This window comes from Scyliorhinus torazame, chromosome 30, assembly GCF_047496885.1.
Source record: "Scyliorhinus torazame isolate Kashiwa2021f chromosome 30, sScyTor2.1, whole genome shotgun sequence".
In the NCBI taxonomy this organism is placed as follows: Eukaryota; Metazoa; Chordata; class Chondrichthyes; order Carcharhiniformes; family Scyliorhinidae; genus Scyliorhinus; species Scyliorhinus torazame.
In genome coordinates this window covers 5,914,928-5,932,523 of record NC_092736.1, presented here as the reverse complement: position 1 = coordinate 5,932,523, position 17,596 = coordinate 5,914,928, and the positions used below count along the sequence as shown (strand labels likewise).

Here is a 17,596-nt window from a genome sequence, read left to right as displayed (position 1 = left end):
CTGTGAAAATCCCCTAGTCGCCACATTCCGGCGCCTGTTCGGGTACACAGCAGGAGAATTCAGACTGTCCAATTCACCCAACAAGCACGTTGGAATTTGTGGGAGGAAACCGGAGCACCCGGAGGAAACCCACGCAGACACGGGGAGAACGTGCAGACTCCGCACAGACAGTGACCCAAGCCGGGAATCGAACCCAGATCCCTGGCGCTGTGAAGCAATGGTGCTAACCACTGTGCTACTGTCAGTGGTTAGCACCATTGACAGTAACCATTCACAATAAATGCTGGATTAAGCATCATGCACATCAAAAAAAATGTAAATTATACATATAGATGACAGCTTCAAGAGAGAAGGGGTCAAATCACAGTGGGAATTGGATTGGTTTATTGTCACGCGTACCGAGGTACAGTGAAAAGTATTGTTCTGCATACAGTCCATACAGATCATTCCGTACATGAGAAGAAAATACATAATAGGGCAAACATAAAATACACAATGTAAATACATAAACACAGGCAGCGGGTGAAATATACGGAGTGTAGTACTACTCAGTAGAGAAGATGTGTAAAGAGATCAGTTCAGTCCATAAGAGGGTCGTTTAGGAGTCTGGTGACAGTGGGGAAGAAGCTGTTTTTGAATCTGTTTGTGCGTGCTCTCAAACTTCTGTATCTCCTGCCCGATGGAAGAAGTTGGAAGAGTGAGTAAGCTGGGTGGGGAGGGGGGGGGTCTTTGATTATACTGCCCACTTTCCCCAGGCAGGGAGGGAGATAAATAAAAGTAACACATACAGTATGTAAAGCCAGGTTTAAATATGCACCAACTTAATGGAAGGTTGAGTATCGTCTCAAGAAATTGCTATAATATTGACCAATAAGATCCACAGGATACCGATTACAATGAAATGAAAATGAAAATCACTTATTGTCACAAGTAGGCTTCAATGAAGTTACTGTGAAAAGCCCCTAGTCGCCACATTCCGGCGCCTGTTCGGGGAGGCTGGTACGGGAATCGAACCGTGCTGCTGGCCTGCCTTGGTCTGCTTTAAAAGCCAGCGATTTAGCCCAGTGTGCTAAACCAGCCCCAATGCAAGACGCTTTAGAACATGCACGTTGTCAAACCTTTGGGACAAAATGTTTTTGTTGCTGGATTAGCTTCACCTCAGTCTCCCAAATCCCTGGACCCACTTTCTTCATCTCACCATCCTCAACATGTTGAGGATCATCACTCCATCTCATGTCAGACTCATTCTTTCCAACAACAGGATTCCCTCAGTCTACCGTTTCTCTGATAAACTACAGGTTTTAAAGGTAGAGATTGACATTGCATAACCAGCTTCTTGACTTGTCTTTATATACTTATCTATATTTGTTACGAGGGGTAGTTTAGCAGCAGCCCTTGAAAACAGGATCCAAGCTGATTGGTGAAGCTGAAACCAAGACACAGAACTTGTCTTTATTGAGATTTTAGTCTCACAGTTCAGCCCTCACTCGAGCTAGTGTGCCAGCTATCACCCATTGTATGTGCTTGAAAACAATTAACAACCATCACCTGTCTCTCTGACCCTTAATGTAACTGACAAGACATTAACACCCCTCTCACCTGCACACACCAAGCCTAGTCCAGGATGCAAGCACATAACTCAGGCAGACACTTCAACTCTACACAGCCACAGACAGTGTCACTCAGATGAGGCTTTAAGGCTCAATTTGGGTTAGATATAGAAGATGCCACAGCACTACTGAAAAAACAAAGAATTCTCAAGGTGTTCTGGCCAACATTCCTCCCTTAACCAATACCTTGCAAATTGGCATCGATGCTTCCCCACAAAGTAACATGGACTGTAATTTGGTGGCTGGATAATGCCACCATCTTCAAAGCACGACGCGTCTGAAAGTGCAGCACTTCCTTATTACTTCACTGCAGTTTGTGCTCAGGTTCCTGGGGGTGGGGCTCAAACCCACAACCACCTGAATTAAGGTAAATGCTATCCCATCCATGGATGACTCAGATTTACGAGCAGACGATGCATAACTGGCAAGCTGACTGTGCTCAGTGCAACAATCTCACTTCATCACCGGCGAGAAGCAATTCACACTCATACAGCACCATCACAACTCCCCAAGTACTTTACACCCTATGAATTACTTTTGAATTGCAGCCACTGTTGTTTTGTTGATGTCCAAACTGCAACTCTAATAATTCTCTAATTATCGAAAGTGTAGAACTCAGCAAGAATCTCAGCACGTCGCCACATATCAAACAGAGAAAGGCGATGTGAGCCTGCTATTGATTATCTGAAATAGTACAGAGCCCCGACTGTAGACTCTCAGCTATGTTCTAAGTCCACCCTTGCTAACTCTGCTGTCCGTGGACACATCTGCTTTAAATCCAGAACCTCAGATTGTTCACAACGGATCTCTGCACGCAGCCACTGTTGCTCCAAGTCTAGCCGACTGTGAGTTTCTGCCACTCCTCTCACAGCTCTATTGGTGTAGACGCCAGCCCCGCCAACCCTACATTTGGAAATTCCCTTCTGTCTTGGTACCACACCCTCTCCTACAGAATCTCATGGACAGCAGTCAGTCATCTCCTGATTGGTGTCTACAGTTCTTCCCCAAACTCACCCCAGGCCAAGAGTGAAAAAGCTACTGTTACCTGGCAAATTGTAGAGGCGAACAATCTGGTGGAAGTGTTGATAGAAGCTAACAACTTCAGAGAACAACGGACCTTTGGTAACACGAGTGATCGCAGCCTGTTTGGAAATGTAGGCCTGTAAACAGATAAAAATGTGCAGCTACTTAGCGGAACAAATTAGGTAAGGTATGAACCCATTTCAATAACCGTTGCATTATCCTCCATCTCTATAAAGTATTGTCCAGGTTAAGGATTAGTATAGAGCTGTATCTTCCCCCCCATCCTCCTTCAAAAATGGAGAGAAACATTCATACTCTCCTTCCACCAAATTCCTTCACTCCACACAGGAGTTCTCTTGCTGGCGTACAATTCCAATAGCTTTCCCATTAACAAGCACAGCACTTGACAGAAAGTGAGGGGGGGGGGGGGGCGCTACTGAACTGAGGGCCAGCCTAACCGGTGCACACATTTCATTGCTCCAGCAGACGGCAATAAGATTGCCGGCCTCTAACCCAGGCTGCTGTTGAGCCCAGCAAGGTCACAGTAGAGTGTGGGAGGAACCTTGCGGTTTATATGCCCCAGAAACCCACAAAATGCTACACAGGAATTCCAAAGCCCACGAGTGATTCAATAACACAAACACACTTTATATTTCAATTTGCTGGTTTTTAAAAGATGGGAGGAAAGGATTACGAGTTTACTTTTCCACAATTCTACAACCACCGTGGGTCTGTTCAGTAAACATAACATTTCTGTGACTGTTCACCTACTAGCACTTTTGTGGTAAATGCTTCCCTGCAATGATGGCAACATTCTGCTTTGGGCAGTGTTGCCTAGGCATCGATAGGGGATTTTCTGCAGTGTGCCGACACGTACGAGGTAACCCCCCCCCCCCCCAAACACGGGCACAAAGTCCTACGCTCCCACCCCACCCCCAGAAGAGTTTGAAAGCTGCCGTTATAAAGCTCCATACTTTAGCTTCGCCGTCGGGCAGGAAGAGATACGCCCCACTCCTATCCTTAAATGGTCGTGTCCCGTACCACACAAACTCCATCTGCACCTTCTGCTTCGCCTGGTTGTCTTTGCGTTTGATGCTCTGTTGGAGCAAAATAAGGAAACAAATAAACCTTTGTGGCACATTTTACCGAAATGCGCAGAAGAGTTCTGAATGCAAAATTACAATTATATACTAGGTTCTAATCTACTCCACCCGAGCCTTCTGCAACTTGCGCCTGTGTAAACCTGTTACTTCCTATTTTTCAGCTACTTTTTATAACACAAGTCAAACTAATATTAGTCAAATATAATAGTCAAACTATATTAGTCAAATTAATATAACTTTTGGATGCAGGAAATAATAAAGCTTGCGCCATAGGCTGCCGGTTTCTTAATTCAGGTAAAAGTAACAACATTTACAAAGTTTACTAACTCTACAAATATGTTTGAATACAAGGGGGACGTGTACACAACTGGGTGGACTGTTCCTGAGCAACTTGTGACAGTGGTATTCAGCATTCCTACCTCCATTAATCCTGTCACTCCATTAAACCACACTTGCATGTGCTGATTTTCGATGACGAAATCATCAGTCGAGGACTCCAGGATCTTTACGCTAAACGGCTCCTTCTTACTCACAGTCACGTCTCTGTTGCGCAGGTAGATGGCCACGTTGGATTTCACCGAGGCACGGTAGTTAAACGATTCAGTCAGCTGGAACACAGCAAGTCCCAGGGCAGAGAGTCGGGAGACAAAGGAGACCTGTGGTGAAAGAGAGAACGGAAACGATAGCAGGGACTGGAGAAAGAAAAATCATGTTATATTGAACAAAGGGAGTATATTCATCATCCTCGTGTGAAAGTGGTGTCACTAAATTATTTAGCGTGTTGGTATTATTAGGTCATGTTCAATGAGCAGGAAGAGAAAGATAGTAATATACAAGGCATACATCAACATTGGCTTCAGAACAAATATCACCATTGACAGGCAAGAGGGAGCTTGCCTTTTTATAAAGTATTATGTTCTCAGCACATCCCAAAATACACCACAGTAAAGTAATTGTTTCTGCTGCATAATGTTGGCAATTAACACACGGCAAGGCTCCACAAACACTAGAAATGACTGGAGAGATATTCAGTTTAGAGTACTGGTTGATGGATGAATATTGGATCAGAGCTCTGGGAGAACTTCCTCCTCTTCTGTCACTAAGGCCCAGAATAGGTGGAGTGCGTTCCAGTTGAAGGGTTTCCTTGACAATATAATGCGCCAACCTAAATTACATATTCAAACCTTGGAGTTTGGAAATCACAACTTTGACTGAAGTGGAAGAGTGGCCAAGTGGACACCATAACCAAAGGTTCTCCACCCCGTACCAATGCAAACGTAATATTTCTCAAACTCAAGTTTGGGAGGGGCAGAACCAGGCCCAAGGGAAACACAGTATGAACATTTCACAGACCGACTATCAGACTTTACTGAACCAGCAAGTGCAAACATCTGTCCTGGTCCACCCATGTCGGCACAACGACAAAGGGGGCACAAGAGCTTTCTCAGGAAACTAAGGAAATGCGGCATGTCCACATTGACTCTTACCAGCTTTTACAGATGCACCACAGAAAGCATCATGTCTGGCTGCATCACAGCCTGGTATGGCAACTGCTCGGCCCAGGACCGCAAGAAACTTCAGAGAGTTGTGATCACTGCCCAGTCCATCATGCAAACCTGCTTCCCATCCATTGACTCTGTCTACACCTCCCGCTACCCTGGGAAAGAGGGCAGCATAATCAAAGACCCCTCCCACTCGGCTTACTCACTCTTCCAACTTCTTGCATTGGGCAAGAGATATAGAAGTCTGAGAACACGCACCAACAGATTCAAAAACACCGTTACCAGACTCCTGAATGACCCTCTTATGGACTGAACTGATCTCTTCACACATCTTCTCTACCGAGGCTGGAGAGGAAATTGCTGAGGCCTTGACAGAAATCTTTGGATCCTCACTGTCTTCAGGTGATGTCCCGGGGGACTGGAGAATAGCCAATGTTGTTCCTCTGTTTAAGAAGGGTATCAAGGATAATCCCGGGAACTACAGGCCGGTGAGCCTTACGTCAGTGGTAGGGAAATTACTGGAGAGAATTCTTCGAGACAGGATCTACTCCCATTTGGAAGCAAATGGACGTATTAGTGAGAGGCAGCATGGTTTTGTGAAGGGGAGGTCGTGTCTCACTAACTTGATAGAGTTTTGCGAGGAGGTCACTAAGATGATTGATGCAGGTAGGGCAGTGGATGTTGTCTATATGGACTTCAGTAAGGCCTTTGACAAGGTCCCTCATGGTAGACTAGTACAAAAGGTGAAGTCACACGGGATCAGGGGTGAGCTGGCAAGGTGGATACAGAACTGGCTAGGTCATCGAAGGTAGAGAGTAGCAATGGAAGGATGCTTTTCTAATTGGAGGGCTGTGACCAGTGGTGTTCCGCAGGGATCAGTGCTGGGACCTTTGCTGTTTGTAGTATATATAAATGATTTGGAGGAAAATGTAACTGGTCTGATTAGTAAGTTTGCAGACGACACAAAGGTTGGTGGAATTGCGGATAGCGATGAGGACTGTCAGAGGATACAGCAGGATTTAGATTGTTTGGAGACTTGGGCGGAGAGATGGCAGATGGAGTTTAATCCGGACAAATGTGAGGTAATGCATTTTGGAAGGTCTAATGCAGGTAGGGAATATACAGTGAATGGTAGAACCCTCAAGAGTATTGAAAGTCAGAGAGATCTAGGTGTACAGGTCCACAGGTCACTGAAAGGGGCAACACAGGTGGAGAAGGTAGTCAAGAAGGCATACGGCATGCTTGCCTTCATTGGCCGGGGCATTGAGTATAAGAATTGGCAAGTCACGTTGCAGCTGTATAGAACCTTAGTTAGGCCACACTTGGAGTATAGTGTTCAATTCTGGTCGCCACACTACCAGAAGGATGTGGAGGCTTTAGAGAGGGTGCAGAAGAGATTTACCAGAATGTTGCCTGGTATGGAGGGCATTAGCTATGAGGAGCGGTTGAATAAACTCGGTTTGTTCTCACTGGAACGAAGGAGGTTGAGGGGAGACCTGATAGAGGTATACAAAATTATGAGGGGCATAGACAGAGTGGATAGTCAGAGGCTTTTCCCCAGGGTAGAGGGGTCAATTACTAGGGGGCATAGGTTTAAGGTGAGAGGGGCAAGGTTTAGAGTAGATGTACGAGGCAAGTTTTTTACGCAGAGGGTAGTGGGTGCCTGGAACTCGCTACCGGAGGAGGTGGTGGAAGCAGGGACGATAGTGACATTTAAGGGGCATCTTGACAAATACATGAATAGGATGGGAATAGAGGGATACGGACCCAGGAAGTGTAGAAGATTGTAGTTTAGTCGGGCAGCATGTCCGGCACGGGCTTGGAGGGCCGAAGGGCCTGTTCCTGTGCTGTACATTTCTTTGTTCTTTGAGTAGTACTGCACTCCCTCTGCTTCACCCGATGCCTGTGTCTATGTATTAACATTGTGTATTTTATGTGAGCCCTATGTATTTCCTTTTCATGTACGGAATGATCTGTCTGAGCTGCACGCAGAACAATATTTTTCACTGTATCCCAGTACACGTGACAATAAACAAATCCAATCCAATCCAATTCACGCCAGCATTCTCTTCAGTACCTGGTATATGTCGGTTACCATATCTGTCGGCGATTTCCACACAGCACTGATCTGCGTTGGCAGACTGCTTCCATCGGTTAGTGTAACCCTGACCTGGGGTGAGGTAGCGAGAACAGAAATCACACATGGGCGTTCTTGCTCAATGGGATTGAACACAACCACGTATCTGGGAAAACAACATGAAAGGTGCCTCAAAAATGCAAGTTTGCATACAAATACAAGTTCACACTTGCTTAATTATTGTAAAAAAAAAGTTATACCTGGGAAGAGACTCCAATTTTATCACCACTTTCTCTGGTAATGCATCATGATTTTGACGTTTGTCATCCTGAAATTAAAATCAAGAGGCTATAATTCATAAACAGAGTAGGGCTAACATATTCGCTGGTTATAACTTTTGATATCATACTTGTATACTGTGGCAGACCTCAGGTCAGATATCAGGAACATGCGCCACTCCCTCCTGTCTGCACACTACTGCAGACCCAGGCTCCAGGCCGGTCGCCTCTGAATGGAAGCCTATTAATAGCGTGCACACAAGAGGGCCGGGTTCTTTGTGGGATGTATGAACGAGTTTCGAAGTCATCTGGACCAATTTACATTTTATTTCTGAATCTGACAGGGATTTCTGGGCACTGTACTCAGCCTGGGAATGGATAAAATAATGGCTGACAGATAGATTTCCCCAGCTCACTTTTGTATTTAGAAATAAGTGTTCACCTTGGCCATTCAGCCCATCGAGGCTGCACCGACCATCTGAAAGAACACCCGACACAAGCCCACTCCCCAGCCCCATCTCCGTAACCCACATCTAACCGTTGGACACGAAGGGGCAATTTATCATGGCCATTCCACCTAGCCATCTTTGGACTGTGGGAGGAAACCGGAGCACCTGAAGGAAAGCCACGCAGACACGGGGAGAACGTGCAAGCTTCACAAGAGAGTCACCCAAGGTCAGAATCGAACCCGGGTTTCTGGTGCTGTGAGGCAGCAGTGCTAACCACAACTATCATATTTAATAAATATCAGAAATTAATTTACCATCTGCAGAAAAAGTGACGACTGGTCGTATCTGTAGTTGTTCTTGTCCCGGAGTACTAAAAAGTGAGCCGCATTAATTATCACTCGTTTCAAGTTCATGAGGGAGTGAAAGAGTCTGAAAGAACAATAAAAAAAGCCTCGTGTTCAAACAATACCCAACACTGCCCCAGAAATCCCTGTATTTATACAATGTCCCATTACATCCCCTAACATCGAAAGCCGGGTGTTTAGACAGCGTGTCACTCAAGGGCCTCAATGTTTAACATGAGGAACATGAACTTTATCTGAAACCCTCTGTGCTTACTTGGCAGCTTCACACTGTTTCAGTGGCCTTCATAAACCAGACCAACTATCACAGAGTTCAGCAACAGAAACATTTGTATGTTGAAAATAAATACAAAAATCAAAGCAGCAGAATTTATTCTTTAGCTAAGGAATGGACGTGACATTTTATAAAAGTGAAGTGCATTCATTTCAAACTCTACTCTCCATTCATCTCAGTTAGGGGTCCCGAAGCATCAGCTTTTGAAAACTGCCCTTGTTCTCTGCCAGACCAATAGTAACTCAATTTTTATTGATTGTTTTGAAGAACAGTGATACCCTGGGTTCAAATAACAATAATGATCTGACATTACACCAATTGGCATTTTATTTCAGTCGACAGAGGCTCACGGCGGCACGTACCGGATCCCATAGTCGACAACCACCACTTCCTTTGAGGTGCCGGTGATAGCATCGTGGTGCTGGAACAAGCCGACGTTCCGGCGAGCTTCTGTTAGCGAGCTGTAATCGGAAATCGGGTATTTGCTGTCTGCACTGGAGCGTCGGACATGATTCAGCGCCAGGCTGTAGAGGATCTCAGCTGCTCTGCAATAAAATGACAAGATTTTTACAGAATCCCAGCAATGGTCATTTAATGAAAATACCACGGCACACGAGCTGATCTCAGAACTTTCCAGAGTTCAGCTCATTGTACTTGTGCCAGCTCTGGGAGCTTAACCCCCAATAACTTATACTGTCCTCACATTACCCTCTGTACTCTACTTTTATCATTCTAAAGGTCGCCTGCCTAAAAAATGTTCTAACTTCTTTCATTCTTTTGGTGACCTTAAATAGCAGTTTGTTAATTACTGCCTAACCAAACAATAGAGAAGCGTTTTCCCTCATTTACTTAATTAAAACTCCTTAACCCTGAACATCTTATCAAATCCTTGCTTAGCCTTCTCTGCTGTACTGAAAGAAGCCCAAATCTCTCTGGTCTCTTCTTGTATCTAAAATCCCTCTCCTGGTGCACGGTAGCACAGTAGTTACCACTGTTGCCTCACAGCACCAGGGTCCCGGATTCGATTCACAGCTTGGGTCACAGTCTGTGCGGAAACTGCACGTTCTCCCAGTGTCTGCGTGGGTTTCCTCCAGGTGCTCCGGTTTCCCCCCACAAGTCCCAAAAGATGTGCTTGTTAGGTGAATTGGACATTCCGAATTCTCCCTCTACCCGAACGGGCGCCGGAGTGTGGCGACTAGGGGATTTTCACAGTAACTTCATTGCAGTGTTAACGTAAGCCTACTTGTGACAATAAAGATCATTATTCTCTCGAGTCCTTTCTATGGGCTTGGTATTATTCCCAAATGAGTGCCCAGATTCCTGCGCTGTTGGGTCATTTAACAAAAAGAATGACTTGACTCGCCCTCGTTCATTATTATACATCTCAGCCGTCTTTTATTTATCTCTCTCCCCAAGACTTGTTTATACTTTCATGTTCGTATTCCCCCCCCCCCCCCCCACCCCCCCCCCCCCCCCCCCCACCCCCCACCGAGTTTTCTTTTCCACCAAGACAGAATGTGAGGACTTCAAATACAACCGCTTGAATGAATTGGAAGCCCCTTACCTGAGGTGCGATTCCAGCACTCTGTCTAGATTCTTATAGAAAGGCCGAGAGGTAAAATATCCACTCCAATAATGGTCCTCACGATCAGCGTAGGTGAAGAAGTCCCCGCTGAGGACTGGGTAGGATGGAAGCTTGCTGCCAGGGCTGACACCATACTTCTTATAAACAGCATCAAAGTACTCAGATAGTGTCCCAAACTGCACCTGGAAAACAAACAGACATTCAGGACAGATCTAGGAGAGAAAACCTAGATACTGGATGAGAAGCTTCCTTCTCTCTCAAGTTTTTCCTCAATATTTTTCTCCCGCTTCCCAAGACACTTACAGGCTGCCTCCGACACCTTTCCTAGCAAACACTATTTGTGTGCGAGACATGGCGGGATATTCCAAATGTGAAAGAAATCACAGCTGATCCTAATTAGCTCACGGACTTCCAGTTCTCTTCCCCCCCCCCCCCCCCCCCCGCCCCCTCCAAAAGCGGTTGAGAAAGTCCTGGCATTTTTCCTAGCCTAGTCTGGAGGATGCTGCAATTAACTGTTCCTTCATTTGGCCAGCTAGCTCAGCACAAACTGCAGATCAAAGTAGAGGCCTTCCTGGTGTGCACAGCTCAGAGGCATGGCTACTGAGCCACCGGAATCTAGGCAGCCAGATTTTACTGCGACCCAGAGCACTTACTTGCACGTGAAGCTCTGGGTGAGAGTTCAGGTAGTCAAAAAGTTTTGCGTAGTTCTGGAACTGCTGGTCCCACTCCACAGAGTTGTCATAACGGAAATCATCTCCGAGGGGAATCAGAACCACTTTGCTCTTGTAGAGCTTGGACTTTTTCCTGTACTGATCCAAGAGTAAATTTGCCCTGGGAAGAGAGAGAGAAAGGTCTATAGCAATACAGAATCTCACAGACATGGATGAGAGGCTTGAGCAAGCTTAGTATCTCATCAGCAACAAGCAAATTAGATTGCAACTATTGACTGTCGAAAAGGAAGCTTATGCAGGATCAGTCCATTCAACTCAACTTTACCTTATTCATGGGAATACAGTTCCAATCAAATTTCTATATCCTGACAACCCAATACCGTTTGTCCGCCTAACCAATATAATCCCAGCATAGGCTGCATTGTTCTCAAGCTATCATTTTCCAAAACTTACATTTTTTATTTTCTCACACCAGGCTGCATCTTCGTGAATCGGAGCTATAATCTCTCTAAAGCTTTAACTCCCTATCGTGTGGAGCCCAGTGCAGCTTGCTTGAAGACATTTGAACTCAACTTCCTGCACGCAGCCGGGGGACTTGTACATCAAGATTATCACCAGCAAAACAATAGGATGAAAATACCAAAACTCAACTCCCAATGAATCAGTGGAACAGAGGGCAGGAAGATCCCAGAGTCAACCAATCTGCGTCGAGTTAGCGGATCTGAACCGGGATAGCAGAATTCAGCAATTGGCCTCACTGACTCTGGGTGGAGTTAAAGGGGAAAAGTAATCAAGCAGGGTTTCAACTCAAGGTGGCTGGCAAGTGTGAAAACTGACCACGATTGCACGAGAGACACACAGCAGAGCAGACTATTCCACCCGAATAAGACCATCCATCAATAGTATATAACTACTCCAGCACTTTTTTCCCTTAAATTTAGAGTATCCAATTCATTTTTTCCAATTAAGGGGCAATTTAGCATGGCCAATCCACCTAGCCTGCACATCTTTGGGTTGTGGGGGCAAAGCCCACGCAAACACGGGGAGAATTAGCAAACTCCACACGGACAGTGACCCGGGCCGGGATCGAACCTGGGACCTCGGCGTTGTGAGGCAGCGGTGTTAACCACTGTGCCACCGTGCTGTCATAACCATTCCATCACAACACAATTATTACAGGAACTTTTATCTCCAATGCCACCCTACCTATCCCCAAGATTTTTGTTCCACAAGTTGATCACAATCTTTACTGTTGTCACAAGTAGACATGCAATGAAGTTACTGTGAAAAGCCTCTAGTCGTCACATTCCGGCACCTGTTCGGGTACACAGAGGGAGAATTCAGAATGTCCAATTCACCTAACAGCACATCTTTTGGGACTTGTGGGAGGAAACCGGAGCACCCAGAGGAAATCCACGCAGACACGGGGAGAACATGCAGACTCTGTACAAACAGCGACCCAAGCCGGAATCGAACCTGGGACCCTGGAGCTGTGAAGCAACAGTGCTAAACACTGAGCTAAGAACATCCTAATAGTGTGCTATCAACCAACATCTTAGGAGATTCAGCACCTGGATACATGGGCAATTTCAAACACATTCATGAAGATTGCACAACACAAATAAGAGGTGGAAACTATTCCACCCATCTAAGCTCATTCAACCATAACCCAAGTTAAAACGAACAGATTAATGCTCAGACACGAATGACTCGCAGATGCAGCTGAAACACCAGTATCAGTAAAAGACTGACCAACAAGGATCTAAGTCTAATCCGGTGAGAGAGAAATCAGTGTTAGGTCCATGCGGCCAGCACCTACCTTTCCGCTACATTGGCATTGTTTATTGGTTTGGGCGGGACTTTCCATGGACAGCTGATTCGGCCCCCAGGGAGGCGCCTGAAGTCGAACTGGCAGCAGATTTTAGGGTCAGGCCCACAGCTATGAGGGACGTCGTAACTGTAGAACGGCATTAGATGACAGAAGATATCGGTGTTCGAATCAGTGTCTAGAACAAGGCACAGGGAGCAAAGCAAAATTCTTATTTTAGTCAGACATCAATAGGACCTGTTAAGGAATCATATTAACAATTAACTAGCTCACATAGGGAAAGTAAAGGATGGAGACAGGAACCTGGTAGCAGCCTCAGCAGGGGTAAATAAGGCGTTTAAGGAGTATTATAGTAGGCTGTACGGGTCGGAGTCCCACCGGGGCCGGAGGGGATGAGGCACTTCCTAGGGGGGCTGAATTTCCCGAAGGTGGATGGGGAGCTGGTAGAAGGGCTGGGGGCCCCCGATCGGGATGGAGGAGATAGCGGAGGTGCTGAAGGCCATGCAGTCGGGTAAAGCCCCAGGGGAGGATGGGTACCCAGTGGAGTTCTATAAAAAGTTCTCTGGGATATTGGGGCCGCTGTTGATGAGGACATTCAATGAGGCAAGGGAGAGAGGGGTGCTTCCCCCGACGATGTCACAGGCCACGATCTCACTGATCCTGAAGCGGGAGAGGGATCTGGAGCTGCTTGGGTCCTACAGGCAGATCTCCCCGTTGAATGTGGACGCCAAACTGCTGGCCAAAAGTTTGTCCTCTAGGATTGAGTTCCGGACGTGATTGGAGAGGACCAGACGGGGTTTGTTAAGGGAAGGCAGTTGGTGTCCAATGTAAGGTTGCTAAATTCGATCATGATGCCCCCAGAAGGTAGGGAGGTGGAGGTAGTGGTCGCAATGGATGCAGAGAAGGCTTTTGATAGAGTAGAATGGGAATATCTGTGGGAGGTACTGGGACGGTTCGGATTTGGGCAGGGCTTTATTGACTGGGTCAGGTTGCTGTATCAGGCTCCTGTGGTGAGCGTACGGATGAATAGAACATCGGACTATTTTGGGCTGCATCGGGGGACGAGACAGGGATGCCCCCTCTCCCCACTGTTGTTCGCATTAGCTATAGAGCCGTTGGCAATCGCACTAAGAGCTTCAAGGGGCTGGAAGGGACTGGTCCGGGTGGGGAGTGGAACACAGAGTTTCGCTTTACGCAGACGACCTGTATGTATCAGACCCAGCAGAGTGGATGGAAGAAATCATGAGGATTCTGGGGGAATTTGGTCAGTTTTCAGGGTACAAAATAAATATGGGGAAAAGTGAGATGTTTGCGATCCAGGCAAAGGGACAGGAGAGGCGACTGGGGGAACTGCCGTTTAGAGTGGTAGGGGGAAGTTTTAGGTATTTAGGCATCCAAGTGGCGCGGGAATGGGAAGGGCTGCACAAACTTAATCTGGCCCGACCAGTAGACCAAATGAAGAACGATTTCCGAAGGTGGGACGCTATCGCGTTGCCATTAGCTGGGAGTCTTTTTTAAAAATAATATGTTTATTCAGAATTTTTCAACAAAAATTTTCAACCATTCAAACACCGCCCCCCCCCCCCCCCCCCCCCGCCGTAACAAAAAGGAAGTCATAAACATACCAATCCAACATAATACAAAACTTTGTACAATGGGTTCCTCCCGCATATATTGACTTTCCCATATGTTTATGTTTTTCCTTTCTCAAGTGCCCCTAGGAAAAAGCCCTTTCCCCGCCCTCCCTTCTACGCCCCCCCCCCACGCTCTCCCTGGGTTGCTGCTGCTGCTGACCGACCTCCATCTAACGCTCCGCGAGATAGTCTAGGAATGGTTGCCACCGCCTGAAGAACTCCTGCGCAGACCCTCTCAAGGCAAACTTTATCCTCTCCAGCTTGATGAACCCTGCCATCTCATTTATCCAGGCTTCCACACTGGGGGGCTTTGCGTCTTTCCATAATAGCAAGATCCTCCGCCGCGCTACCAGGGACGCAAAGGCCAGGATACCGGCCTCTTTCGCCTCCTGCACTCCCGGCTCGTTCGCCACTCCAAATAGTGCTCGCCCCCAACTTGGCTTGACCTGGACTTTCACCACCTTAGACATAGTCCTCGCAACACCCCTCCAGTGCCGGGCACGACCAGAACATATGGGCGTGATTCGCCGGGCTTCTTGAGCACCTCCCACATCTGTCCTCCACCCCAAAGAACCTACTCAGCCTCGGCCCTGTCATATGCGCTCTGTGAATAACCTTAAACTGTATCAGGCTGAGTCTGGCACACGAGGAAGAGGAATTAACCCTACTTCGGGCATCAGCCCACAGACCCTCTTCAATCTCCTCCCCCAACTTGCCCTTCAGCTCCTCTACCAAAGTCTCCTCCTCTTCTTTCATCTCCTGGTATATCACCGACACCTTGTCCTCTCCGACCCATACACCGGAAATCACCCTATCCTGAATCCCCTGTGCCGGGAGCAACGGTAGTTCCCTCACCTGCCGCCTCACAAACGCCCTCACTTGCATGTACCTGAAAGCGTTTCCCGGGGGTAGCCCAAACTTCTCCTCCAACGCCCCTAAGCTCGCAAACGTCCCATTGATGAACAGGTCCCCCATTCTTGTAATCCCTGCCCGATGCCAGCTCTGAAACCCCCCCGTTCATCCTTCCTGGGACAAACCGATGGTTATCTCTGTTCGGGGACCACACCGAGGCTCCCATCGCACCCTTGTGTCATCTCCACTTCCCCCAGATCTTTTGCGTTGCCGCCACCACCGGATTCGTGGTATACCTTGTCGGCGAGAGCGGCAGCGGTGCCGTCACCGGCGCCCCCAGGCTCGTTCCTTTGCAGGACGCCATCCCCAGCCTCTTCCATGCCGCCCCCTCATCCTCCATCACCCACTTACTGATCATCGCCACGTTGGCTGTCCAATAGTAGCCACCCTGATTCGGCAACGCCAGCCCTCCTCTATCTCTACTACGCTCCAGAAACCCCCTCCTTACCCTCGGGGTCTTGTTTGCCCACACAAAACCCATAATGCTCCTGCCTACCCTCTTAAAAAAGGCCTTGGTGATCATAATTGGAAGGCACTGGAACACAAAAAGAAACCTCGGGAGGACCATCATTTTAATGGACTGTACTCTGCCCGCTAGCGAGAGTGGCAACATGTCCCATCGTTTGAAGTCCTCCTCCATCTGCTCCACCAGCCGCGTCAAATTAAGTTTATGCAGGGCCCCCCAACTCCTAGCTATTTGGATCCCCAAGTACCGAAAGCTCCTTTCTGCCCTCCTCAACGGTAGGTCGTCTATCCCTCTTCCCTGGATGCACCACGAAGAGCTCACTTTTCCCCACATTGAGCTTATAGCCCGAGAAGTCCCCAAACTCCCTTAGGATCTGCATGACCTCCACCATCCCCTCCACTGGATCCGCCACATACAGCACCAGGTTGTTTGCATACAGCGACACTCTATGCTCCTCTCCCCCTCGAAACCCCCCCCCCCCCCCATTTCCTGGACTCCCTTAATGCCATGGCCAAAGGTTCAATTGCTAATGCAAACATGGGGGGACAGGGGGCCTCGTCCCTCGATACAGCCGTAAATACTCCGACCGCCGCCGATTCGTAACCACACTCGCCATCAGGGCTCTATATAGGAGCTTAACCCAACTGATAAACCCCTCCCCAAACCTCCGCAATACTTCCCAGAGATACTCCCACTCTACTCGGTATTAGCTGGGAATCTTGATGGTGAAGATGACTGTCCTTCCGAGATTCCTGTTTGTGTTCCAGTGTCTCCCCATCTTTATTCCACGGTCCTTTTTTAAACGGGTTAACAAAGTGATCACTGGCTTTGTATGGGCGGGCAAGACTCCGCGAGCAAAAAAGGGGATGCTTGAGCGGAGCCGGGGAGAGGGCAGGCTGGCGCTGCCAAACTTCAGCAACTACTATTGGGCGGCGAATAAAGCCATGATCAGGAAGTGGGTGGTGGGTCAGCATGGGAGCCTATGGAGGTGGCTTCATGCAAGGGCACCAGCTTGGGGGCGTTCAATAACAGCACATCTGCCATTCCCGCCGGCACGGTACTCCACCAACCCCGTGGTGGTGGCAGCCCTGAGAGTCTGGGGGCAATGGAGGAAGCATGCGGGAGCAGAGGGAGCATCGGTCTGGTCTCCAATTTGTAATAATCACTGGTTTGCCCCGGGAAGGATGGATGGGGGCTTTCGGAGATGGCATAGAGCAGGGATAGAGAAGGTGGGGATATGTTTATAGAGGGGGGCTTTCCTAGCCTGAGGGAGCTGGAGGAGAAATTTGGATTGGCGAGGGGAAACAAATTCAGGTACCTGCAGGTGCGGGGCTTCCTACGCAGGCAGGTCTCAACCTTCCCGCTCCTACCACCAAGGGGGATACAGGATAGGGTAGTTTCCAGAGCCTGGGTGGGAGAAGGGAAGGTCTCTGACATCTATAAGGAACTCATGGGGTCAAAGGATACGCAGACTGAGGAGCTGAAGCACAAGTGGGAAGAGGAGTTGGGAGGAGAGATGGAGGATGGTCTCTGGGCGGATGCGTTGAGTCGAGTCAACGCGTCCAAAACATGCGCCAGGCCCAGTTTAAGGTCGTTCACCGGGCTCACATGATATAGACTCATGTACATTGTTCATTTTGTTGTTGTAAAACCAAAAGTATCTCAATAAAATGTTTATTAAAAAAAAACAATTAACTAGCTCTGACAAAGAGTCACCCAGACTCGAAACGTTAGCGCTGATCTCTCTCCAAAGATGCTGAGAATTTCCAGGATTTTCTGTTTTTGTTAACAATTAACCGGATTGTTGTGGCTCCCACTAATT

At 47.7% G+C, this 17,596-nt stretch overlaps 1 protein-coding gene across 2 annotated transcripts in view; it reads right to left on the bottom strand.

The window, feature by feature from the left end:
• man2a2 (mannosidase, alpha, class 2A, member 2) overlaps positions 1-17,596 on the bottom strand; it is a 62,933-nt gene that overhangs the window by 21,802 nt on the left and 23,535 nt on the right. For both annotated transcript variants that reach the window (XM_072492705.1, XM_072492704.1), the window contains exons 7-16: positions 12,754-12,940; positions 10,917-11,094; positions 10,243-10,445; positions 9,041-9,223; positions 8,357-8,471; positions 7,576-7,643; positions 7,316-7,481; positions 4,156-4,392; positions 3,608-3,730; positions 2,656-2,770 (exon numbers count right to left, since the gene is read on the bottom strand). In XM_072492705.1, coding sequence (XP_072348806.1) covers positions 2,656-2,770; positions 3,608-3,730; positions 4,156-4,392; positions 7,316-7,481; positions 7,576-7,643; positions 8,357-8,471; positions 9,041-9,223; positions 10,243-10,445; positions 10,917-11,094; positions 12,754-12,940 — 1,575 coding nt within the window. The remainder of the gene's footprint in view (positions 1-2,655; positions 2,771-3,607; positions 3,731-4,155; positions 4,393-7,315; positions 7,482-7,575; positions 7,644-8,356; positions 8,472-9,040; positions 9,224-10,242; positions 10,446-10,916; positions 11,095-12,753; positions 12,941-17,596) is intronic.